The 25251-nt window shown below is 44.7% G+C and overlaps 1 protein-coding gene across 2 annotated transcripts in view; it reads right to left on the bottom strand.

The window, feature by feature from the left end:
* LOC109864481 (nuclear factor of activated T-cells, cytoplasmic 1-like) overlaps window positions 1-24941 on the bottom strand; it is a 119104-nt gene extending 94163 nt beyond the window's left edge. Inside the window, exons 1-5 of one of the 2 annotated variants that reach the window (XM_031792112.1) lie at window positions 24364-24941; window positions 19452-20568; window positions 15805-15961; window positions 5141-5343; window positions 395-567 (exon numbers count right to left, since the gene is read on the bottom strand). In XM_031792112.1, the coding sequence (XP_031647972.1) occupies window positions 395-567; window positions 5141-5343; window positions 15805-15961; window positions 19452-20568; window positions 24364-24496 (1783 nt within the window). In that variant the 5' untranslated portion in view covers window positions 24497-24941. Of the gene's footprint in view, window positions 1-394; window positions 568-5140; window positions 5344-15804; window positions 15962-19451; window positions 20569-22276; window positions 22563-24363 lie in introns of those variants that run through there. The other variant, XM_031792122.1, reaches the window with a different exon arrangement.
* Between the last annotated feature and the right edge of the window lie 310 nt (window positions 24942-25251).

Raw genomic sequence — 25251 nt, 5'->3', positions numbered from 1 at the left:
GGTACACTTCAACTATGACAGACAAAATGAGATGTATTTTTCAGAAAATCACATTGTAGGATTTTTTATGAATTTATTTGCAAATTGTGGTGGAAAATAAGTATTTGGTCACCTACAAACAAGCAAGATTTCTGGCTCTCACAGACCTGTAACTTCTTCTTTAAGAGGCCTAACCTCACAGTTATCAATGAAAGTACAATGCATTCAACAACTTGGCAAATTGCTTTCATCATATAAAGATTTGAATTGGGTCCAAAAGGCCACATCATACTGATTTCCATGCTAAGAGAGAGTTATTGGGCTTGTGTGTGTGCACCTGTGGATATGTGTGGTCATAAGGAACGGTCATTGTGTGTGTGTGTGTGTGTGCATGCACACGTGCGTGTATACTCACAGCACTCGATGGGGTTGGAGGAGGCCTGTAGGGAGATGGTCCTGCCATTGGGCTGGTTGATGTGCACACGGAACACCATCCTCACACGCGTGTTTTTTCGCCCGATGTCCGTCTCGCCCTTACGCAGCTCGATGTCAGAGTTCCGCAGCTTCAGAATCCCTGCACAGTCAATGCTGTCACACAGGGTAGAGGGTACATTTTAGCATCAGCATACTGGTACTAATCAATATACTGTCTGGATGAGCACTATGCTACTGCTTGTCTCCGGAATCCAGAGTTTATTATAGACCATGATCATCAGACTACATTGAGACATAGATTACAGATGGAATATATTGTATCATCATACTGTATCATCATACTGTATCATCATACTGTCATCATACTGTGTCATCATACTGTATCATCATACTGTATCATCATACTGTCATCATACTGTGTCATCATTCTGTGTCATCATATAACAGAAACATAAAAAAGTACAGTATATTATTATTACGTCATCATCATGAGATCATAGAGACATCTATAATGCACATGTACTAGTTAGTTCACTGTCATGAACAGGTCCTGGAACGAGGGGTTGGGTTAAATGCGGAAGACGGTTGACACATTTCAGTTGAAGGCATTCAGTTGTACAACTGACTAGGTATCCCCCTTTCTCCTATTTGATCAAAGAGACCAGGGCCAGATCCACAAAGCCTCTCCCAAGGTAAGAGTGCAGATCTAGGATCTGTCCATAAAAAAAAGGCAAAACAGATCCTAGATCAGCACTCCGACTCAGAGACGTCTCGTCTAAAGTTCCGGATCACAGATATCGGAAGTCCAGCAGAACACTACTGAGTCACTCCCCATTTCTTCTAAGAACAACATTCATTTGTTTATGTGACTTTTAATAATATTCCTGGCGCCCCAGAATACAGCTCTCTGGAGCAATCTTCAGGGTCGTGTTCATTAGGGCAAGTAACTGAAAATGCTTTAAAACTATTTGCAACTGTTTCACTCAGTTTATCGTCTATTAGTGCCTAATGAACACCGCCCAGGCCTTTGGTCTCTCCACCGTCACTTTCCAGAGGAGAAGCCCATTGGCTGCCGCCTGCATTCTCACAGCCACTTTATAACCCTCTGTCTATCCCCCCCCCCCCCCCCCCAAAAAAAGCTCCCTCTGCACTGTTCGGGTCTCATACTTTTAACATTTCAAACATTTACGGTTTCAACCTCACTAACCAATGCCACATTTAGCTGCAGACTTGTTTTTTTAATTTGCTGTCTTTATTTATTTTATTTCATTTAATATATTTATTTTTTTGCGGGAGGATTTTCCTTCTTAGGGGAAAAAGGCATCACTTTTCAGACAGGCCTTTCAAGAAATTAAACTAAAACCAAAAAGTTGCTGGTAAAAAGTCAAGAAATACATATGGGATATGGCTTGGCGTTTCAATAATTTTACATTGTAGCTTTTTGGGTGGAATTCCTGGAACATGTTAAATGTCAGGTTTTATACAAATCTATTTTTCCCCTTCACTTTGGTCTATCTGAATGAGATTTATTTATATATATATTTTTTTAAAGAACACTTACAACAAGTTTCTTTAGTGGCTCAAGCATGATGTAAGTGTTCAGTCACGCAGTTACGGTTTTAAAACAAACACATTAGAGGTAGTACGCCATGCTCTGGTTTACTGTCAAACGACTGTTGGAATGAACATTAGTGTCTCTTTTCATGAACTATGGTGTGGAGCAGCCAGTCACGGCTTGTACCAGTGATATGTTGAAGTCAGCTCAAAGTCAAGATCTGCAGGGACGGCATGGCGACTGTTGGTCATAAAAAAACACTGCCAGATGTATCCTACACTTGTGGTGGAACAGTGTCAGCAAAGCATTAAGTCACTACAAAACATTAAGACTGCAATGGTGGAAAGGGAAAGGGGGATACATAGTCAGTTGTACAGGACAGGTGGCAGGAAACGGTTGCCGAACAAAAACTGGATTTGCAGGTTGATGGTTCACTTCACATTTGTTTGTCAAATCAAAATGAACTGACAAATGTTGACTAGTTGAGTGGAATTGTTTTTTTCTCTCCCAACAACAACTCTACTTGTTCAGTGAATGTTACATGATTCGAAATCATAGTATAGAAGTAGCCCGGAATGTTCTAGATTCTCAGAGACAACATACTGTGTAATAAAGCCACTGGCTACTATCCATTTCAATGGGTGGATACTAAACCACAGATAAAACCTTATCGGCAACAATAGGGAAGAAAGAGATAGATTGATATGTGCCTGGCGTCTGACATCCGTTGTCTACAGTACCGGCTATGTAACGTCCCACACAGTGAGCGAGCGAGAGAGAGCTGGCGTGAGAGCAAAGGGCTGGCCGGAGTGTTATCAGGCTGACTGTTAACAGCTCAATGGAAAGACTCCGTCAGCTACCGACCCTCCTCAGACAGACCCTGGCCTTCCAGCCAGTCGATAGAGAGAGAAAACATGGGCTGTGTTCATTAGACACCAAACAGATGAAAACAGACTGAAACATGGAAGGACTACCTGGACTAAGAAATGCTCATTTACTTTTTCTGTCGCGAAAACACTTTAAAATGTTTTCAGTAGCGTGACCTAATGGACACTACCCTGGCCTACAATGTTCTACCCTAACCCCGAGGCTCAGTTCTACAATATCCTTTCACTGTTCTCTCGCTCTAGCTTATACGGTGACGACAAAAGGGGAAACCTGACGTCATCTGAATAGTTTTCTCGAATATCAGATTTATCCATTGTGCCCTGTAAAGTGCAATGGCTGAAGTTCCTCAAAGTATCCCCTGTCTAAATTTGATACATTATAAAGGGGCAGTATAGCATTGTTGGAAATGGAAGGTTCAACTCTGTTAAACCAAATAAGTTCATTTTCCAGTCAAAGAGATCTGATATCTCATGGTGCTTGCCAAATATCTTCGTAACCTCCCACAATATCGAAACCAATATTAAAATAAGTTTTAACTTAATATAAGCCCATTCAATCTACACCAGTTCTTCTAAAAAATATGTTATACCATTGAAACACAGAGGAGAGTAAAGCTACAGTTTAGTAGGTGGTGATGGAGCTTGAGTTGAGATTTAGCTGCCTTCTCCATCAGAGAAAAGTCCTGGGCCTTGGGACAGCAGACCAATTGTGACCTGAACAGAGCCCCAGGGCAGGAGCTGCTGCCTGGGTACCCTGCGGAGAGCAACCTTCTGACCTGCTGGAGATCCGGAGTTGGAGAGTGATTTACAGCTGCACACAAGGATATAGTGATTTCAAGAATTGGGTATTTTTATGCACACGGCAGATTGGGTGCAATGGGGAGAAAACCAACAGAAATGAGGCCTATTGGATTTCCTGGGCATTATTCTTTTTAGACTTCTACATTATGTACTGCACTGTATTAGGCATGCTTTGGTTGTCTTTCTTCCTGAATTCCAACACACACTGTTGGTGATCATTGCAAATACTGCAATGGTACCATTTTTAACACTAGAAGCGCAGAGGCAGTCATTTTGACTGCATATGAATTTAAAATAGAAAACTCTCTGCCATTGTTAGCAGGGAAGACGTTTTGATTCCAATATAATATGAGAAAGAGCAGATTCTGAGGTTTCCAAAACACTTTTGTTAAACAACTCTCAAAATTGAAGAGACGGGCTTCCCGGGTGGTGCAGTGGTCTAGGGCACCGCATTGCAGTGCTAGCTGTGCCACCAGAGACTCTGGGTTCGCACCCAGGCTCTGTCGCAGCCGGCCGTGACCAGGAGGTATGTGTGGCGACGCACAATTTGCCTAGCGTCGTCCGGGTTAGGGAGGGTTTGGCCAGTAGGAATATCCTTGTATCATCGCGTATTAGCGGCTCCTGTGGCGGGCCAGGCGCAGCGCACGCTAACCAGGTCGCCAGGTGCACGGTGTTTCCTCTGGCTATCGGGTTGGATGCGCGCTTGGTTGGGTTGTGTTTTGGAGGACGCATGGCTCTCGACCTTCCGAGCCCGTATGGGAGTTGTAGCGAGACACGATAGTAACTACTAAGAATTGGATTCCATAAAATTGGGGGTAAAATTCCCAAAATAAAAAATGTAAGAGATACACTCAAATTATAAATCTTGCCAAGAATAACTTGTGATAACACATGTGAGCAAGCAGCAGCAGATAGCTTACTGCAGGGTTCCCCAACAGGCAGCCCACAGGGGATTTTATTTGCCCCCACCCAAGTTTTGTGAGCAAAACAAAACAAAGTTAAAATATATATATATATATATATATATATATATTAAAATACCAGAAAATCAGCTCCAAGTGATTTTAATTTTGGAAATCCGTTCCCAAAGCGTTCCCACACACAATAGAAAGACACATGATCGTATAGAAATGTAAGCAAGGTTTGAAATTATTCCGTTTTTGTCAAATATTATATCTGTTTAGGCTACTTGCGGTCAACTTGCAGTCTAGATATTATTTGTAATTATGTTCCTGTCCCCTGATCATCCGCGCAAGGTCAAATCTGCCTGCGGCTGAATCTAGTTGATTAAGCCTGGCCTACAGTAACATAAACAAATGAAAATGCTATTGTGTTTTAATGTTACCCAAGACCTTCATAAACACAACCAAATTAGAATGAAATATGAAATGCATTTATGACACTGTTAGAATGTTGAGAGCGAGAGAGAGAGAGAGAGAGAGAGAGAGAGAGAGAGAGGAGAGTGGAAAAGACATGGACTCACATGGCTCGCATGTTGTTCTCGGGCAGCAGAGGGATCTCCAGCACCTTGGTGTTGGACTGCAGGGCCTCGTGGCTGGCGGTAGAGACAGTCTTGCCCGTGATGCGGTGGACCTGGTAGAAGGCGTGCGGTCGCAGGAGGCGGTCGTCTGCGGTCCCGATGAACAGCTGCAGGGTAAGGGGCTCGCTCTCCATGTAACCGTAGAGCTGGCGGGAGAACAAAGAGATCCAGGTGAGACACAACGCCGGGTTTTAAAGCACCTCATAAACAACCCGTCATTTGGGGAAACAGAGATTGAACACCACATCAGGTACCGATAGTTAAGAAGCCCTTTAATGATTGCTTTTAGTGAAGTTTGTTTGGGGGGAGGTTTCAGAAAATAGGCCCTTTGGTCGGATTTGTTTTTCGGTCGAGTTGGAGACCCGTTTCCAGATTCTTGGAGTCTTCTGTTTTTCAAATTTGGGAGCGGTTTGTTAATGTACATCCCTTTAGGGGAAGGTTAAAGAGGGTTTTGATATTTTGGAGGTAGTCTGTCTGGGGTAGAGATCTTCTGGGCAGCCAGACACAAGTGCTGATGGAGAGGTTGGCTTCCCATCACTTCACTGTTCATTAAAACCTCACAGCCGCCATAAAAAAGTGCCCAAGGAGAGGCTAGCAGTCGACAGTGACTCAATGGAAAGTGACCATTTTGGAGACCAAATAGAAAACCAAGACGATAATTTAAAAGTCAGCCTAAGAGCATGATGCACAATGTTTATGAGGATTTTATCCCCTCGGCAATGGACTGAAGTTAGTAAACATAAATTTGCATGTCAGAAAAGGAGTTGAATTCATAAGGGGTAATCATAAACAGTATTTTGGCAATCTATGTTGAATATTTCTGCTGATGCACAATACGTATTAAGTATTTTAAATGCAATCCTTTATATAATTGCTTTTTAATGTGATCAGCAAAATCTCAAGAACAATAAATCCTAGATGATTAGTAGCTCCACATGTATTCAATAAATGTCTTGTACACACAATATCAAAATACCAATGTCTATGAGAAAATATAAATTCTGGTCAAAAGTGACACACACTCAATTGAAACAAAATGTCATGACTCTTTATCGATTTGTCCATATTTCTTAGTCTCGGGGCTCTCAGCGAATCATCTGAGCGTGAATCGTCGACCAGCCATGACCAGCCATCATTATCGTAGAGCACTCAATCGATTCACTTTATATGTGTGTGTTGTATTGACCTGCTCCCTTATCAATAAGTGATTAAAGATTTAGTTTAAGTATAACTCTGACTTGTGTGACAAGTTTGTCTCTCCTCATTTGATAGTAAAGAAATGAAACACCACATTCTACATTGTTGATTACATTCTTCTGCGTTTGGTCCTATTAAATTATAAACTCAGTTGCCTTGTGGTTATAGAGCACCCTGAAGTAGGAATATGGAAGTTTGATCCCTGGCCGAGTCATACCAAAGACTGTAAAAATTCGGACCCAATGCGTCTCCACTTGGCACACAGTAGATTGACTAAGGATAAGGCCCTGCGATAGACTAGCGTCCTGTCCAGGGGGTGTACTTGTACATTAAGCTGCCTCACACTACAGAAGCAGGGGATAGGCTCCGGCTCCTATGAGCTCAGGCTACTTACTATTTGGTTGCAAAATACAGAAGAAAATCTCTATCCACATTTACACGGATAGCTTGACTTTCACACAAAGAAAACACCAGGTCACAGTGAAGCAAAGGATAGCTTAATCGCAAGTCCGCTCACTCCTTTTAAAAACATTCACATACGTGTGCCTAGCATGCTGACAGCGTACAATCCCTTGGCCTCTGGGCATTTATGAACGTGCATTATGATTTTCATTAAGGCCTCTGAAGCTCAGGAGCGGAACCAGAGACGGTGTCACACAGAGATGAAAGAGGCCCCAGTATCGGAACCACCACTTCAAACAGTTATACACTTCCCCTGTTCCTCTCACGGACCACCTTTAGCTGCTACAGATTCCCCAATAAAAGCAAGTACAGCGACAACAAAAAACAGGGATGGAAATCGAGCTAAGACGGCTACTACTTCGTACTACTCAGTAAACTCAGTGGACTATCGTTGCTGAGTGTGATCTCCAATAGCCCCAATAGCCAAACAATAGCTCGGTGAGAAGGCGATGCCTGTCAGTTCATTGAACATTTAGTCAACCTTAGAAAAACTAGAATCATCTAAAACAACCAGGGCAACCATCTAGAACAACAAAAAACACCTAGAACAACCATAAAACAACCAGGTCAAGCATCTGGAACAGTGCTCTGCAACCCTGTTCCTGGAGATACCATCCTGTAGGTTTTTCGCTCCAACCCTATTCTAGTGCACCTGGTTCTAATAATTAGCTGGTTGATGAGCTAAATCGAGTTAGTTTACAACTGGGGTTGGAGCGAAAACCTACAGGATGGTATCTCTCCAGGAACAGGGTTGGAGAGCCCTGATCTACAACCATCTACAACAACACTGTCTGCAGAAAGAAGCATGGGGGATGGTTGAAACCCATTCGGGGAAGGGGGAAAATACTTCAACCTCGGGAGAAAATGGCAACTGTGCACATTCCTCAATGTGGTGAATGTTACCAAATATTTGGGAGAAGAATCCTGACCCAGGCCCATTTGCTAACCCAATGGACCACTTCCGGTGCAACCAAATCTTTAGACCTCCCAGCTCCCAGACAATGTTTGTTCAAGTGTGTGTGTGTGTGTGTGTGTGTGTGTGTGTGTGTGTGTGTGTGTGTGTGTGCGTGCGTGTGTGCGTGCGTGCGCACGTACGTGCGTATGTGCATTTAATGTGGACTTGGAAAAATCTCCAAACCTAGAGACCCTCCAAAACTTGGGGATCCATTCTGAACGGTCGACAGGCAAACCTCGCACTGGGTAACGATGGACAGACCTCCATGGCGTCACACAGCTAGGTCCTTGACCACATCAGAGACCGTCACAATAAATTACTTACACTCGACAGGTCCTAACCAAACAACGTCCATCTGAAAAAAATCCCACAAATTGCTCAATTATCTCCCCAGTACAAGTGTATCATTTCAAAATCCCCGTCTTAAAGTTCAGTCTTATAGAAGTTCAGATCGGCTGTGTCCGAGTAAAAACAGCGAGTCAAACAGAATAAGCGACCCCGTGTTTATTTAACGAATTGAGTCATAGAACAAAACACAGACCACATGTAACCTTATGACATCATCTGATTAATGGATTTATAATTGCCTTTGCAGGGGGGTCAGGGATTGGGAAGTAAGTGAAGGTAGAGAAATACGTCATTGGAATCTTGTAATCTCCAGTATTTTGTCTGCCTTGTTGGCCATGTTGACACTCAGTAACAACCCACTCTGCCAAACACAAAGGGGAATTACCAACCGAAGACACAATCAGCACGTATCTATGGTGGCAGTGAAGAAAGACTGAGTTCATTTTGCTCAAACTGATGATAAACTTGCCAGGTGACTTTGAAAACAAGTGAGGTGAGGGGGATCTACAAACTGAAGGCATAATTGGCTGCTGCGACATATCGAGTTATGCTCACGCCTGCCCATGCAGTAGCTCTCTGTTGGTGATTCTCAACACAGTACAGTACAGTACTAGACATATGCTATCCAAGGGTCTCAATAATGGACAAAACAGCAGCAATCATTACAAAATGATCTGGTTTTCTACTTCTCGACTTGATATCATCCCCTGATTCAGACATCAAGGGAACTAGTTAAGCAGGCTATAGCCTCCTTTTCTCCTTCACTTTCCCCTTTTTTCTTCTTCACAGCTCCACAGTGTCTCCAGCATCTGTCCTGACCTGTGTGCTAGCCACACATGCTAGTCATCAGTGAGTTACGCTGGGGTCAGGAGCTTCTTGAAGTCTATGTGTCTCCAGAGAGCACTTCATCCATGCGGTGACCTCACCAGCAGACGCCTCTCTCTGCTCGCCTTTTTATATTTTACTTACACTGTCACCAGTGGTAATTACGCTTAGCCGCCACATGCTACCAGTTACTTACACACAGACAAGTCGACCGAGAAGGAAGGAAAAGGTTGTACCATCATGCTGCCGATGGAACCGATGGAACCGGGCACGAGGTACCAGTTTGAAAACGCAAAACGGTCTGTTAAAAATGGCATCATTTCTTTATGATTTAAGAAAAGGCAGGCTGCCACTCTGCGAAGCCTGTGTCCTCTGTCCCTTTTGTACTTTGCTCCTCGGTAAACTATGTTATTGAATTTCTTGGTGACCTCCAACCATTACCTTAGCCTCAGCCTTCACGTGTCTGTGTATGGATAAACCACAAGAGGTGAAGTGTGTATGTGTGTTGGGGGGTAATTCTTTCTCCCTTCACTTTCTCCCTTCACTCGGCAATGCTGCGGTAGCACACGATGGCGGTGGGGTCCTACGGTGGGGTAGGGAAGTGATTAATGAGTTCAAGCAACCCTCAGTGATGCTTCCCGACAGCGAAAGGAACGCGGTAGGGTCCCCCCTGGGCTTTCTCCCTCAATTAATTTACCATATGTGCTCCCTCAACCCTCCTCTCCCCTATCCCCTATCTACCTCTTTGCTCTCTGCTCCTGTGACCTTCCCTAGTCCACACACACCAACCACAAGCGCAAAATGTACTTCTTCATTTTAAATCCTCACAAGGGCAATAAGAAAAGACAAAGTTGAGGAACCGTGGTGAAGTTTAAGCGTGGTTCAACGAGAGAGGCTTTGCCACACCTGTGAATCCTACTTCATATTTGTGTCTCCAGCCATCTATGAGTCTAGACACACAGCCTAATCTTGACCAGATGAGTTTAGCTGAGCTGTGAATGTAGTCAAGCTGGGCTACGTATATTTATCTTTGAGATCATCTCAAACCGAATTTGAATCGAAGCATAATTTTCTGCAGTCACACTACACCAGCTTCTGCCACTGTATGTGCCATATTACATTACACCTCTAACCACCATCTACTGGCAAGTTAGACAGCATCTCCTCTTCCAACACGTGCCATGCAGGATGGACCGAATCTCAAATAAAACCGTTTGTACATGTCAGCTGAAGCATTAATTGTGTAATTGTACGCAGCTGGGATGTCTGGGTTTTGACGATGTGTAACTGCGAGGGTGTTGAGCTCAGAAACCAGAGCTCACCCCGTCCTTTTCCACCATTCATTTCACATGAACCATTACAGATCCATCACCACGGCTGCTAAAATTCAGCCCTGAGATGGTGGTGCTCCGAAGAGGTTTTTCCTATGGGCTTTCAAACCACGGTCGCTATGTTCTCTTTAATGAGAATCATGTGTCCCTGTCAGTGATAGCTTAACGAACTTTATGTTTTTTATTCTCTTTTTTTTTGTAGCTGGTGCTTTATCACCTTGGTTTACGTACTGTTTATATAAAAACCCGACTTCACACTTGTCAGTGCTATGCTCAAGCTCCAGAGGCAGGCCCGGTTGAAATATGACAGAGAAAAGATTTGCACATGTTTGTTTAAGAAAGTGACTTGCTGGTGAATAGCAGCACAGTCTGGGCTGTGGGGAGAGTGTGAATATGGGCCTGCACTGGAACGCTCTCTTTCCCATCCAACTCTTTCTAGCTCCCAGAGATTTCATCACCGCCTGGAGAAATGTCATGACTCGTAGTCCACGTGACGCATGCAGCGGCGGGGAGAGAAGACAGGAAGCGGGGGAGAAGGGAGAGGAGGGAGCAGCTCAGGTTTTCCCCATTATCACGCTCCCTCTCTCAAGTGCTGACAGTCACACGGCAAGACTTCGCCGTACCCAATTCAAATACTCATCCCAAGTTCTCTTTCCCTCCATACCATCTTCATCATCATCTTTCTCCAGTGCCTCACAGTCATACAGTATTCATATATCAACATGTGACTTTTTAATGTATCGGGTTTCCCAAAGTTCCAAATGGCACTTCTTTATACAAGCGACAAAGCGGCTATATTCCTCAACGTTTTTATTGAAGTGTATGCCCCCAAGGTTATGTAATCAAGGGCAACGTTTCAAGTCCTGGCCTAGACCAGCAAAGTCCAAGTTCCAAATAAAAGAACAACTTGTTACCAAAATGTGTAGGCATAACGTTTTAGCCAAGGTACAGGGTATTACATTTGGGCAGAGTGATGTGTAAATGATTTCAGTCTAACCCTGATATAAAGGCTGGTAACCAGTGTTTTGCCTCATAAATCTGGCGGCTTCTGGTCCTCACCTCAAACCAGTGAAAATGCAGGCATTTAGTCCAATTCTTTCCAGTTGCTGTTCAATGGTAATTAGTGGTTGCCCAATATACCAAGGCTGTGAGTAAGGGAAGCCCCTCGGAGGCAGAAACACAGTTTCATGGGAACCTTAACTGCTTCTCGGGACAGCCACGACTGCCCCTTGTAGAGCAGTACACGGTCGTGTTCAGTAGGGACAAAATGAAAATATAAAAATGCTCTCGAAATGAAATGAAACAGGGAGGTACGATCAGAACTTTTACAATAAGAAATGCTTATGTTAATTTCTGTTTGCGAAACGTTTCACTACGGTGTTCGTCGATGAACACAACCCAGGAGTCTGCACGGAAGAACCAAAGGCGTCTTTCATGTTTTAAACAAGAAGTGGCACCGGATTTAAAACACAATACATGTCCGTCTTTACAGCGAACGTACATTTACTGTAGCTGTTGCTGAAAACGTTACACAGCCAGCATAGCTGTCAAGGTGAAACGGCACATGTTCGACCGGCAGCACATATATACGCTAAGGCCCTTCATGTCATCCTAAAGGAAAAAGACAACGGTTGCTGAACTGTACTGTAACACACAGTTCTACCAGTTGGTTACGCCAAGCACACATTCATGCGGATGAGAGACACATTCTGTCTACCATGCCTCCATTTTCCAAACGGAGAATTTTAATTTAATTTTAACTTTATTTAACCAGGCAAGTCAGTTAAGAACACATTCTTATTTTCAATGACGGCCTGGGAACAGTGGGTTAACTGCCTGTTCAGGGGCAGAACGACAGATTTGTACCTTGTCAGCTCGGGGGTTTGAACTCGCAACCTTCTGGTTAATAGTCCAACGCTCTAACCACTAGGCTACGCTGCCGCCCCAGTTAACGAGAGAGCCTGTCGTAGTGAGGCAGGCCCTGCATGCCCAGTTATTATAATTACAGTATATACTCTATCCATATGTCGTACTTACTACAACACTGTGTGATGGGTCTAATACTCTACAGGTGTTGTCTAACACTGCGTGCCCTGTGAGTATTTCTATGTGTTTCCTATGGTTTCCTGTCTCAATGTAAAACTGAATGACATTTCCCGAGAGGTTCAAATCCCAGGTTGCTACCCCTCGATGCAAATATAATTCCATGTAATTCCACTTTGGCAATCATTCAATTCCATCATAATATTGGTTTCTTTGGAAAAACTCATCCATCATGACGTGGTGGCCTTCGGGGTGTAAAGGGAGGTAGAGGATTTTTCCTGAGCATGCCTTTGCAAACCGTGTTGTAGACGTTGGACATAACTGTGGTGAGAGGAGGGGGAGCCTGGTGAATCATCAGGGGGAGACCGGGGAGGGTAGTTGGGGTAGAGCAGAGGACCCTCCATCCCGTTAATGGGCGCTGTGGTCTGCAGCCAGTAAGTAAAGTGGTAAAGTGGCCGCGGGGGTCAGGACGTGGTACATCATCACGAGAAGGGGCTGAGAGGGGCTGAGAGGGGCTGAGAGGCCTGCACTGTAGGTCTGCAAACAAATTATGGAATGTTGGATCGAGGAGCCAGAAAGGAAACCGGTGGGGGTGAGGGGTTACGGACAGCAGAGTGAAGACAGTGTACCGCATAATCTGGAGGTTTCCATCAGTGTGGGGATGTGGCAACAGGCTGCAGCTCGGGGCCTCCCCAGATTTACGTCTTCATCTTGCAAGAGAGGTGGAGAGCGGTATGGTGGAGGAGACGGAGCTAGGAGCTGAGCATGATGTCACCGTTAGAAAGGGAAGTTTCCTAAACAAAGGGGAGCCTGTGTGTTTGGCAGCCGGGATAAGAAAAACACCTCTGTTCATTATGTAGGAGCTACAGGAGGACTTCCGTGCTAGAAAATTGAGTGGTCATGAAGACAGAAACAGTGGCAGTGTAAAGGTAGCAAACATTGTTTTGAGTAACATTGTTTTTCAGTCAGGTGTTTGTCAGTCAGTGTTCTTGGGGTCATAGCGTGTGTTGCAACGCTTCATTGACTGATAGGTTAGAGACACAGTGTCTCATCGTGTTTTTCACCATGTTATTTTTTAAACTGTTGTGCACAGCGATGGAATATGTCACAATCACTCATAGGTGTTGTGCCTGTCCAGATCTGAGCCAAAACCCCAGTGCTGGTGTTTGTGCAGGTTTAGCCAGAATTGGGAATGTCGGTGTGGGAGAGAGGTTTGAGGAATGAGCGGCTCATGAGGAGCAACATCGGCAGTGAAGCGGAGGCCCCCTGGGCCAGGATGGTGGTGGGGGGAAGGCATCGGACGGGCTCTGGGACTAGTCTCACCTCACCCTACCCCTCCTCCTCTCCCTCCACCGAACCTCAGGGCCACCCGGGCCCTAATCAGCAGGAAGCAGAGTCTCTCTGGGGGTAACACAGCCGAGACCCAGCTGCCTGCCTGCGTGGTGACTCCCTGTGCCCTCCCTCTCTCCCTCTTTCCTCTGCGCCGCTCCCTCCCTCTGCCCTCCCTACACCCTTCCACCGCCTCACTCTCTCTGTCTGCCCTCATAACATCTTTCTCTCTCCCTCCATCTCCCTCTCTCTGTCTGCCCTCATAACATCTCTCTCTCTCCCTCCATCTCCCTCTCTCCCTGTCCTCCCACATCACTAAACACTCACCCATTTTCCATGATTGCACCACCCACCGATCGCCTGCCACTCATTGCTCATAACAGCAGGGCACCCCAGGGACTACAACATGCCCTATCACCCCTATCCAGCCTCCCTGGGGACTGCACAGGATGAGTGAAGAAAGAGAGAGAGAGAGCGAGAGAGAGCGAGAGAGAAAGAAAGAAAGAAGAGGAGGAGAAAGATATATTTGCCTCCACATCCTACACATAGGGGAGATATGATGAAATCCTGTCTTCATTTTGCAAACGCTGTGTGTGTTTGCGTGTGTATCAAGTATTTACCTGACCTTCAGCATTAATCGTTCTCTGCCAACAAACTTCCAGTCAGAAGCTTGATTCTTATTTTCCCAGAGATTCTAATTCACTCCAAATATAATATTCGAGGTGTTGAATCATTGTTCCATAAAAGTAAAAAATGTGAACAATGTGAGTGGGTGAGAATATGCGCGTCACTAGAGCAGCTGTCATTCTGTTTATCGGAACCATCGCAATATTACCACCATAGGCTGGCACACAGTTGCTAATACCTTATTCAGTACTCTATACGGAATAAAAATTTATGATATTGGCTCTTTCAATTCATCATTCCTCGATTCCTCACATCCTCTCTCCTTCCCTGCTTCACAAAAAGGCATTGGAGTAGAACATCTGAGGGGAGGGATCTTGGACCTTCTCCAATACAGCTGAGAAGGAGGCGAGGAAATAGGCTCAGAGGAATCAAAAACGTGCCTCGAAAAGAAAAAGAAAGGGCCTGGATGCTTGAGGCTCTCAATGGAGATTCATCAGGGTTTATGCAGGCTTGTAGGGTGTTGGAGTTTCTTCTCAATTTCACTTCACTCAAGTATCTGTGAAGTAAGACAGTAACTGTCCTCGTCATTACCATCACCTACCTGGGAAAATTGTCCCACACGTACACACACAGGATGCTAATTCCCTAATCCTGATTCACTCCTTAGACCCCCTTAAAGACTGACATACGGCCTGAGTCACAAACTAAATCAAGTTCAGTTTCACCTGCTATAACACTGAACGTTGGTCAAAGTCTCTCAGTGCAACATGGGATGGCAGGGGAGTAAAATGTCAACGGTGCACTTTTTTATGTCGTTGTACACAAAGGGTTTTAATGAATGGGTGTAATTACTTTCATTTTGAGCGAGAAACTGAAGCTTGAGTGGCTATGTCTATAACACCTTGTTGGGCGCGACAGCTGTTGTCAGAAGTGAAACTTGGTTACGTTGTGCTGAAAAGATCTATTTGAAGAACAAAAAAAATGGGCTGCAGTGCTAACAATACATGCTGAGTGTTTTGGAGAGAAGCAGGAACCATCAAGTCGGAGAGAAGAGAAGAGGGTTTGCTCAGCCCTTCTAAGAGGCAATGTGCTATGCTATACTTGTATTTGCTTTGCATTTATATATAAGCTATGTGCTGTTGTATTTATACACAGTGAATATATAATGACACACACACAACCCCCCCTTCCCCCCATACACACACTACTGTCTTAGTAGCCTACCACGGTCCCCACCTTGAGTAAACCAACATGTCCAAACAGTGTGACGGCCTTAGAGAGAAAGGAGCTCTGTGTTGGGCCGCTGTGGTGAGAGTGACGCGAGCTCTAGAAGCCTTGCCAAGCACAATACTGAGAGGTGATGGTCCTGCTCCATGCTAATTGTGTCAATATGTGCAACTGCTAGCCACAGTGACCTCTTACTGCAGTACTCCTGGCTTCAAGGGACATTCATAATAGAGAAGACACACACACGTTATTGAGATAGGTACCTGTACGACCGGATGACCTCCGGACGGAGCTTTGACTGCCCCGCGGCTGCCCTCTGTCTCGTAGTGGGCACGGTGGTGGGACTTGGGCTGCATCTCGATCTGCAGACTGTACGGGCCAGAGCAAGACGGCAGCTGCCAATCCAGGGCAGGCAGGGAGCTATGATGAAGAGAGACCGTGCTTGGTACTTTGTGGAACATATAGATATAATATAATATATAATCATATAAATAAGAATCTACAGAATAGCTTGGTCCCAGCTGCATGACTCTTCTATAGCCATCATGCAATATATGGACATAAATGCTTGGCATGACAATGAACGAAACCAGAAAGGATTTGGATAAAATAGAAACAGACAGGACCACCAGGCGACCTACAAACACGCACCCACGCACGCACAAAGACGGATCCGTTTCACTTTAATCCAGATCTCTGTTTCCCTTCTTAAATAACGTCCTGATCCTTTCCATTTCATTATTGGCTCTGATCTAATCAATTGAAGTCATAGCCTGACGTATGTAGTTCCTAAACCCTAGGCAATAATGGCTCTTTTGATGAAAGCTAAATTAAACTAAATGAAAGAAGCATGTGGTCTGGATAGTCTGCTGTGTTTCAAAAAATCTTTCTGTAACAGGTGTCGACAAGTGGACTCTTAGAAAAAATGGTTCCAAAAGGGTTATTCAGCTATCCCCATAGGAGAACCCTTTTTGGTTCCAGGTAAAACCGTTTTTGGTTCCAATAAAGGGCTCCCCTATGGGGACAGCCAAAGACCCATTTTAGGTTTTAGATAACAATTTTCTTCCTAAGTGTGTGGAGGGGGCATTGCCATTTCAGCAGCACAATTATACAACATGCCAATAGGCTTAACGTAGTGCATTGGTGGTATCAATAATACAAGTAGAGCTATAGTGGAAGTCGGAAGTTTACATACACCTTAGCCAAATAGATTTAAACTCCGTTTTTCACAATTCTTGACATTTAATCAGAGCAAAAATTCCTTGTTTTAGGTCAGTTAGGATCACCACTTCATTTTAAGAATGTGAAATGCCAGAATAATAGTAGAGATAATTCTTTATTTCAGCTTGTATTTCTTTCATCACATTCCCAGTGTGTCAGAAGTTTACATACTCAATTAGTATTTGATAGCATTGCCTTTAAATTGTTTAACTTGGGTTTCGGGTAGCCTTCCACAAGCTTCCCACAATAAGTTGGCTGAATTTTGGCCCATTCCTCCTGACAGAGCTGGTGTAACTGAGTCAGGTTTGTAAGCCTCCTTATGCGCACACACTTTTTCAGTTCTGCCCACAAATTTTCTATAGGATTGAGGTCAGGGCTTTGTGATGGCCACTCCAATACCTGGACTTTGTTGTCCTTAAGCCATTTGACACAACTTTGGAAATATGCTTGGGGACATTGTCCATTTGGAAGACCCATTTGCGAGCAAGCTTTAACTTCTTGACTGATGTCTTGAGATGTTAATATATCCACTTAATTTTCCTTCCTCATGAGGCCATCTTTTTTGTGAAGTGCACTAGTCACTCCTGCAGCTAAGCAACCCCACAACATGATACTGCCACCCCCGTGCTTCACGGTTGGGATGGTGTTCTTCGGCTTGCAAGCCTCCACCTTTTTCCTCCAAACATAACTTTGGTCATTATGGCCAAACAGTTCTAGTTTTGTTTCATCAGACCAGAGGGCATTTCTCCAAAAAGTACGATCTTCGTCCCCATGTGCAGTTGCAAACCGTAGTCTGGCTTTTTTATGGCGGTTTTGGAGCAGTGGCATCTTCCTTGCTGAGTGGCCTTTCAGGTTATGTCGATATAGGACTGGTTTTACTGTGAATATAGATACTTTTGTACCTGCTTTCTCCAGCATCTTCACAAAGTTATTTGCTGTTGTTCTGGGATTGATTTGCACTTTTCACACCAAAGTACATTCATCTCTAGGAGACAGAACGAGTCTCCTTCCTGAGCGGTATGACGGCTGCGTGGTCCCATGGTGTTTATACTTGTGTACTATTGTTTTTACAAATTAACGTGGTACCTTCACGCATTTGGCAATTGCTCCCAAGGATGAACCAGTCTTGTGGAGGTCTACAATTTTTTTTATCTGAGGTCTTGGCTGATTTCTTCTGATTTTCCCATGATGTCAAGCAAAGAGGCACTGAGTTTGAAGGTAGGCCTTGAAATACATCCACAGGTACACCTCCAATTGACTCAAATTATGAAAATGTGCCTATCTGAAGCATCTAAAGTCGTGACATAATTTTCTGGAATTAGTGTATGTAAACTTCTGACCCACTGGAATTGTAAAACAGTGAATTATAAGTGAAATAATCTATCTGTGAAGAATTGTTGGAAAAATGACAAAGTAGATGTCCTAACCGACTTGCCAAAAGTATTGTTTGTTATTAACAAGAAATTTGTGGAGTGGTTGAAAAAACGAGTTTTAAATACTCCAACCTAAGTGTATGTAAACTTCAGACTTCAACTGTATCATCAATAATCATTGAATCCCACATAGACCTTTATTTTTAAATAAACAACTAACCAAGTAACCAGACAACTGTCTGACACACCCGAAAGACCATTGGTATCTCAGAAAGTGTCACACCTGGCCACTCATAATATCATTGTTCAGATGTCGCGAGGGAATTAGCCTATCTTCCCATGTGAAGACTGCAGAGATATTGAACCAAAACAAACATTTGCGAGACAATATTTCACTGTGCCGGATGCCTGTGAAGCACAAAACCCCTGACAAAGGCTGGCCATGAAAAGCAATCTCTGGCATCCTCTTGGAACTTTCAGGGTGTTTGTTGACCCAAAACGAACTGATATCCCCCCTCTCAGGCTTTATCTGGGCTGGCTGAACATTACATCATGTTTAGTGGCCAAAGAGGAGGGGAGGCACATGTCTAGCACGGGGAAGCCGGTTGTGTGATTACCCCACCAACTGTTTCCTTGAGCAGGCTTGTCACCATCACTTCCTGTCTCTGCATTATCTTAATCAAACATTTGATTTCCAACAGGAAAGTGTGCCAGGGCAGGAAAGAGAAAACTGAGAAAGGGTCGCCGTGAACTGAAAAGGTTGCCTTGTTAAGAAGGGAGTCTGTGTGTTTATGTCTATCTGTGTGTATTGTTTTTGTGGGGGTTTCCACGGTAACAGGGCACATGTGCTACACTACTCCTCCCTGCGAAATATGATTTATGAAATGTTTTGTATCTTCAAAGGGAAGCCCTCTTGGAAGCGGTACAGCGACTACTGCCTTTCGCCGCGGTCTTTGAAGACAAAAACTATTTGGCACTTGCAATATATAAACAAGTGTAATTTTGGAAAAAGACAAGACCTGGGATGGCAAAATAGCGCTGCAAGTGGAGGAACTGTTTTTCCGTGTGGGAAAATAAAGGAGTAGACCTTGGGTTGGATGTTAGTCCATAAATCTTTTGAAATAAGTCAACACCTCCATGAGCTTCATTGTCTTTTTCAAGGCCTAATAACACTTAACTATGCTGCCTTATGTTCTAAGTGACTTCCCTGCCAACGTCAACATTTGTTTGTTTTAAACTGCTGATAATAAACTATTATACAGTACAATTAATTGACCCAAGACTTCCCAGTCCAGCAGTATTTCATTTCCACCTACCTGAGGTAGGGCTTTGGCTTGGACCAGGAGTAGGGTTGCTGGGGCACGTCTAGGAAGCCCCCACAGTAGTTCTCCTTCTTGAAAGGCAGGCGGGAGATGTAGTCCTCCTGAAGGAGCTCGCTCCCAGGGCCCATCTCCTCTCCTCCCGGCTCCGTCTTCAGGCTCATCGTGGGGCTGTGGTCTAGGTTGGTTTTGCGGGCCTTGACGGGGATTCCCTCGCCCATGTCGACCACTCCGTCGGTGGTGAGGGCGTTGATGGCCGCCACGATGGCAGAGTTGGTGTACTGGTTGGTGTTGGCCAGCCAGCTGTCATCTGTGACGCTGACCCTGGGCGAGCCATGCGGGGAAGGTGTGGACGACTGGTTGGGCGAGTAGGTTGGTTGTCTGTAGGTGGTGCTGTTGAAGCTGTATTTCCTCTTCCCCACGCCAATGCCGCCACCTCCTCCACTGCAAGCCGGAGAGTTGGGCCTGGAGCTTCCACAGGGCCCTTGCCCCGCCCAGCCCTCCTCAGCTTGGGCCCCGATCTGGGGGGAGGTGGAAGGTGAGTGGCGGGGGGAGGTCGATGGGGGGCCGAGAGGAGCGTGTGGGCAGGAGAGGAGAGAGGACGAGCCTTTCGGAGAGACGCAAGGAGACTGCCATGGCGAGTTCTGGGGTGAGTTGTCATAGTTGTAAAAGCCGGACTCGTAGGACGACGCATCCGAGTTGCAGCTACGTGATGACACGCTGCTGGCCGGGCTGAGGCAACTGGGGTCGCGGTAGCCATCGCCGTTTGGCAGCGTCAGGGTCACGATGGAGTTGACCCCCCGCTTGTGGTGGACGATGTGGTCCATGGTGCTGCTCTCCTCCACCTCCTCCTCAGGGTACTGGTGGTAGGCTGTGATCTCGATGCGAGGACTCTCCAGGGCCGGGGCCCCGTTAGGCCTCAGGCCGTGGGACATGTAGTAGCCCTGGGCTGGGTTGTGGTTGTTGTGATCGTGGAGACCGTAGCCTGTCTGGTGGCAGGAGGACACGGAGATAATGGGGCTGGACTGCATCGTGTGGTACTGGGTGGCCAGACAGGGGTTTCCCATGCCCAGTGGCAGGGACAGGCTGACATTTGGAGTGTAGCTATATGCATCTGGAAAATACAAACACACGAGGGCATTGTAAATATTGGCCACCATATAAACATTTTTATTTTTACAAAGTTGATGCTTCGTAAAATGCACCTTTTCTCACTTCTAAATCCAAGACATCAACAGTATTTTTCATAGAGTTTTGGTAACAATTTACATTAGGTCATCTATGTATTCATAAAGCCTTTATAAAAGCTATATTACAGGTCCTAAAACATAGCAGGCTAGCAGATACACTCGCATACACTCGCATTAACATCTGCTAACCATGTGTATGTGACAAATAAAATTGGATTTGATTTGATACCCATAGACGTCCAGTCATTGTGCTAATGCCAGTTAGCATTAGCTCTCAAAACTACCTCTAACTTCTTTCATACTGGACACAGAGACACACAAATGGTATCCACAAGTTCATCTGACTTTGGGGGAGTAGATAATGGGCTGCATTGCCAAAAATCCCAAATGATCCTTTAAAGCCTATGTCTATTGAGCTGATCAAGGTCCAATGAAATGTGTGAGATATCAGCAGATTGTTAACAGTCCATCTGGAGCTGTGCAGAGATCCACGGTGTTCTCTCTAGACTACAGGACCTCCTCCAGCAAAGCAGTGACGGATACCTTATTTGATTGATGGCTTCACTCACTGAGTGAATTAGGGCTCGCTCATGTTGAACGCTAACAGCACTCTGCTTTGCTCTGAGCTTGAGATTAAGTCAGAGGGTTTACAGCTGCTGAGGCATCGCACACATACAGAATAGACGGTCAGGCACAAATGGTTGGACACACATTCACACAGACATGCATACTGCACACGTAAACACAAATGCATACAGTACATACACACATTATCTGCCACACACACACACACACACAAACACAGAAACAGGGCAACAGCAGCAACACTTAGTGAGCAAACCTCCCCTTCTGTTACGATTTTACATAAGAAAGATCTTTAAGCCCCTAACATTTACTTGAAAAAGTTACACAATTGTTACAATATAATGCTTTCTGTCTGATAAGGGCCATTTTACTATCTCAGATGAAAACCAACCACATGTTGTGTAGTGTACTCAAGTAGGGCAATCCCCTTCCAGCTTGTGTGCTATATTCATTAACCGCAACTCTATGCAAACAGCACATCACATGAAATGATGAACCTGTCATGCACCACAGAATACGTGGGTAGACTGTCTAAAATTAGTTCATGACAGACTATTTCCAGAAACAGTGGCAGGTCAAATTCTAATTGTATCTAGCAGGTCATAAAAGTTATTTTTGTTTTTGTTTTGCTCAATGAAGCAATTAACAGTAGTATGAAACTTTATATGCGCACAAACTAACATTAGAGCACATTATGGCGGAGAAAGCAAAGGAAGGGCAATAACAAAGCTTGCAATTAAAAGGGAAGCAAACATCACTACATTATTCGATTTTCTCATATCTGAAATCATAATAAATGACAAGCCTAAATGCCACTATGTAAATTATTCTGTTTAAGCAAAATACAAAACGTGTATTGTCCTTATTATTAATTACACACCAAAAACATGAACAAAGCATGTAAATAAGATGAAAATAATCACACCAGGCTCAACTGCATAATGTAAAACATGCACACAGAGCAAAATAAACCCCCCAAACAGTTTGAGCAACCACAAGCTCAGGAAGACACACCAACCCCCCATCCAGAGATCCGTCACCACCCACCTCTGTCAGGCCTGTGGCCACACTCTCCCCCTTGGCTGTACTCAAACAAAAAGTTGAAGTCAAACTCTGGTTCTTCACGAAGGGAGCTCATCTTTGCCTCAGCTTAAGGGTGATGAGAACAGCCTCCAACACATCAGCTCTAACGACTGTCTTGTCTCTGTCTGTTTTGTCTTCTCCTTTCCTCTTTAGAGATGCTGTTCTGTTCTGGTGCTCGTTCCTGACAGACACTCCAGTAGTGCTGAGGATGCAAATCTCTTTCTCACTCCACCTAATGTGACTTAGAGGAGGGGTGATACACACCAACTGACTACAGGCTGACAGCAATTTGATTTTCCCTCTTCCGTGTGTGTGTGTGTGTGTGTGTGTGTGTGTGTGTGTGTGTGTGTGTGTGTGTGTGTGTGTGTGTGTGTGTGTGTGTGTGTGTGTGTGTGTGTGTGTGTGTGTGTGTGTGCGCGTGTGCGTGGCGCACACTATGCTTCAGCACACTCTCTGTTTCTAACACATGAGCTACATCCACCCACACACGTCGGGACTTTCACTCAATTGTGTTATCTCTGCAGAGCTTGAGCTTTGCATTTCTGGGTTGCATCTGCTGAATGCTGAACTAACAGTGACAGATAGCAAATTGGGGGTGAGAGCCCTATGGAATAACGATATCTCAAATCCAAGAAAAACAATCTGACTGACACTCTGTTTCGGTGACTCGCTTTCAGGAATCGTTTATGACAGTGAGTAATCACATCTGCAAATTCATGGTGATATTAATATGAATAGTGCATACACGTTTGCAGTTTAAAGTGACTCACATGGCATGCGTTTCTCTCTCATCACCATATTCCAAAATGTTTTAACTCTGATTTTGTTATTACCATCCATAAATCCTTTTCCCCCCCAGAACATGGAACCAAGTCAATCTGCATGTCTCTAAATATAATCTGGTTTCATCCACACAGATGGTGTGGCTCTGCTTGGCCCAGACAGAGTGAACCTCAGGAAGAGCTAGGTGGTCACAGAAGGTCATCTGTAGGCTCAGAAAATCAGAGGCTTTAGTGGATTGCAGTCACTTTTTTTTGAGTGGCTAAGTCACCGCAGAGACAGGGGTTGCCTGCGTGTGGGCATGATGGTACAGGCTACTATACTGGGTCACAGAGAAAGATGTCTGACTGTGTGTCTGCAACACTGCAGTTGTCAGCAGACTGGTGAAGCAGAGTGGTTCCCAGCCAAGCAAGCTACACACAGAAACACACACACAACAAAGCGTGCTCGCGAACACAGACAGACAGACACACACACACACATATACACACACACACAGACGCACATGTGTCTGCTATTCATTATGAGTCTGAGGAGGGACTGAAATGAATAATAACACAACCCCCCCACCAGTCCACGTCTCAAAACCTCAAAGGCAAATTAAATCCCCAAACCACAAAAAAGTCCATGACATCAGCACTGGAATACTTCTGTAGCCTGGGCTACTTCATGCATTAAGTGGCAAGGCAAATAGAGCACGGTCAGTGAGTTGGATGGTCCAGGTATGTGTGCACGCATGATGTAGACTGGTCAAGGTTGAAAAGCACAACCATGAAAACATGCATAAATAGTTGCAATCAACATGGTCAAATAAATGCCTCAAAATGTGGGCTGTGAATGATTGATTATTGACAGTAAGGGCATTGTGAAACCTGGAGGAGAAAAAAAATACAAATTACTGTATCCTACTAAGTACAGCGTTCCTTGCACTCAAATGCCGCCTACACGTTGCTATAAAAGTGTCACTCGCTCACATCGGGCTCTGGTTATCATATGGATGCCGCTCACCGTGTCAGGTATTGCGCGGTTAGGAGACTTCTGTATTGAAAACACCGACACCTATTGGTAGCTGAAGAATCCTTCCCAAACCGTTGCAACTATTGTGGTGTATAACTTGATAATAATACGCATGATTTCATTTATAGCGACGGACGGTTTGAGAATCGTTAAAGTCAACATGACACAAGCAAGCACTGCAGTCAGATAATAACTTTTGAACATTGCCACGTCAAATGAACGGACAATATAGGCTACACAGTAAAGCCGGTTACCTTCTTCTGCAGACTTCATCTCCGTAGCGAGAGAGGTGAGAAAGTGCAATCCTCTTTCCTTTCCCAAAGCCGCTGGGAGGACTGGACCAAAGTTGAATTTGGAGCTGAGTCTCAAACAGCTGGTATCCTGCATTCAACTAGCGATTGGTCTACTTTTGTGGTTGTGACGGTTGGCAATAATATCACAGGTAGTAAGTACCATATGAGAAGTGCGGAAAAAAACCGAACTATTTTAGACTGTAGAAGTGTGCATTAGTCAAAACAAAAAGCAACGCATCATTTGTCAATAAAGAAAGTAAACTCGAATGCTGATTTTGAGATTCATTCAAACACGTTCATCCATGTGACAGCACTCCAATAGAAACTGAAATGGAGAAGAGAGCAGAGTATTGCGATGGGCTTATCTTCACAGCACTTTCTCACACACTCGGGGTTGGTCTGATGGTTAGATGAGTGTTGCTGTCGTTCCGTTGTGCTTTAGCCTAATTAAGATGTCCAGAGACTCCCGGTGGCTGTGACACAGGGCTTGTCAGAAGGGGCTGGCTCCATCCCTTTTAAAGCAGGAAAACACCTCCTGTTCAGCGCGCCGCCCCTCTAGGAATAACGTCACGGCTGCCTACTAGCTCCTTTCTGGAAGACTGACGATGCTTGATCGAGTCCGCCAAGGGATTCCATTTGTTGTATACGTGGGAGGTGTTTTGGACTATTTATTTTGGGGCTTTCATTGCTCACCTTTCGGGTCAGTTTGGGCAGTTTTGAATGCGGATAACCTAGTTCAGGAGTATTCTACCCGAGGTCCGAGGCCCCTTGTAGGTTCGCTGATGCACTGCAAGAGGTCCGCAAAAGTGTATATAAAAACTAAAGAATGTGGAACAAATATTTTTGATA

Source organism: Oncorhynchus kisutch, linkage group LG2 (genome assembly GCF_002021735.2).
Source record: "Oncorhynchus kisutch isolate 150728-3 linkage group LG2, Okis_V2, whole genome shotgun sequence".
Lineage (NCBI taxonomy): Eukaryota > Metazoa > Chordata > Actinopteri > Salmoniformes > Salmonidae > Oncorhynchus > Oncorhynchus kisutch.
The sequence above is the reverse complement of the archived record's forward strand: the minus strand, read 5'-3'. Positions and strand labels throughout refer to the sequence as shown.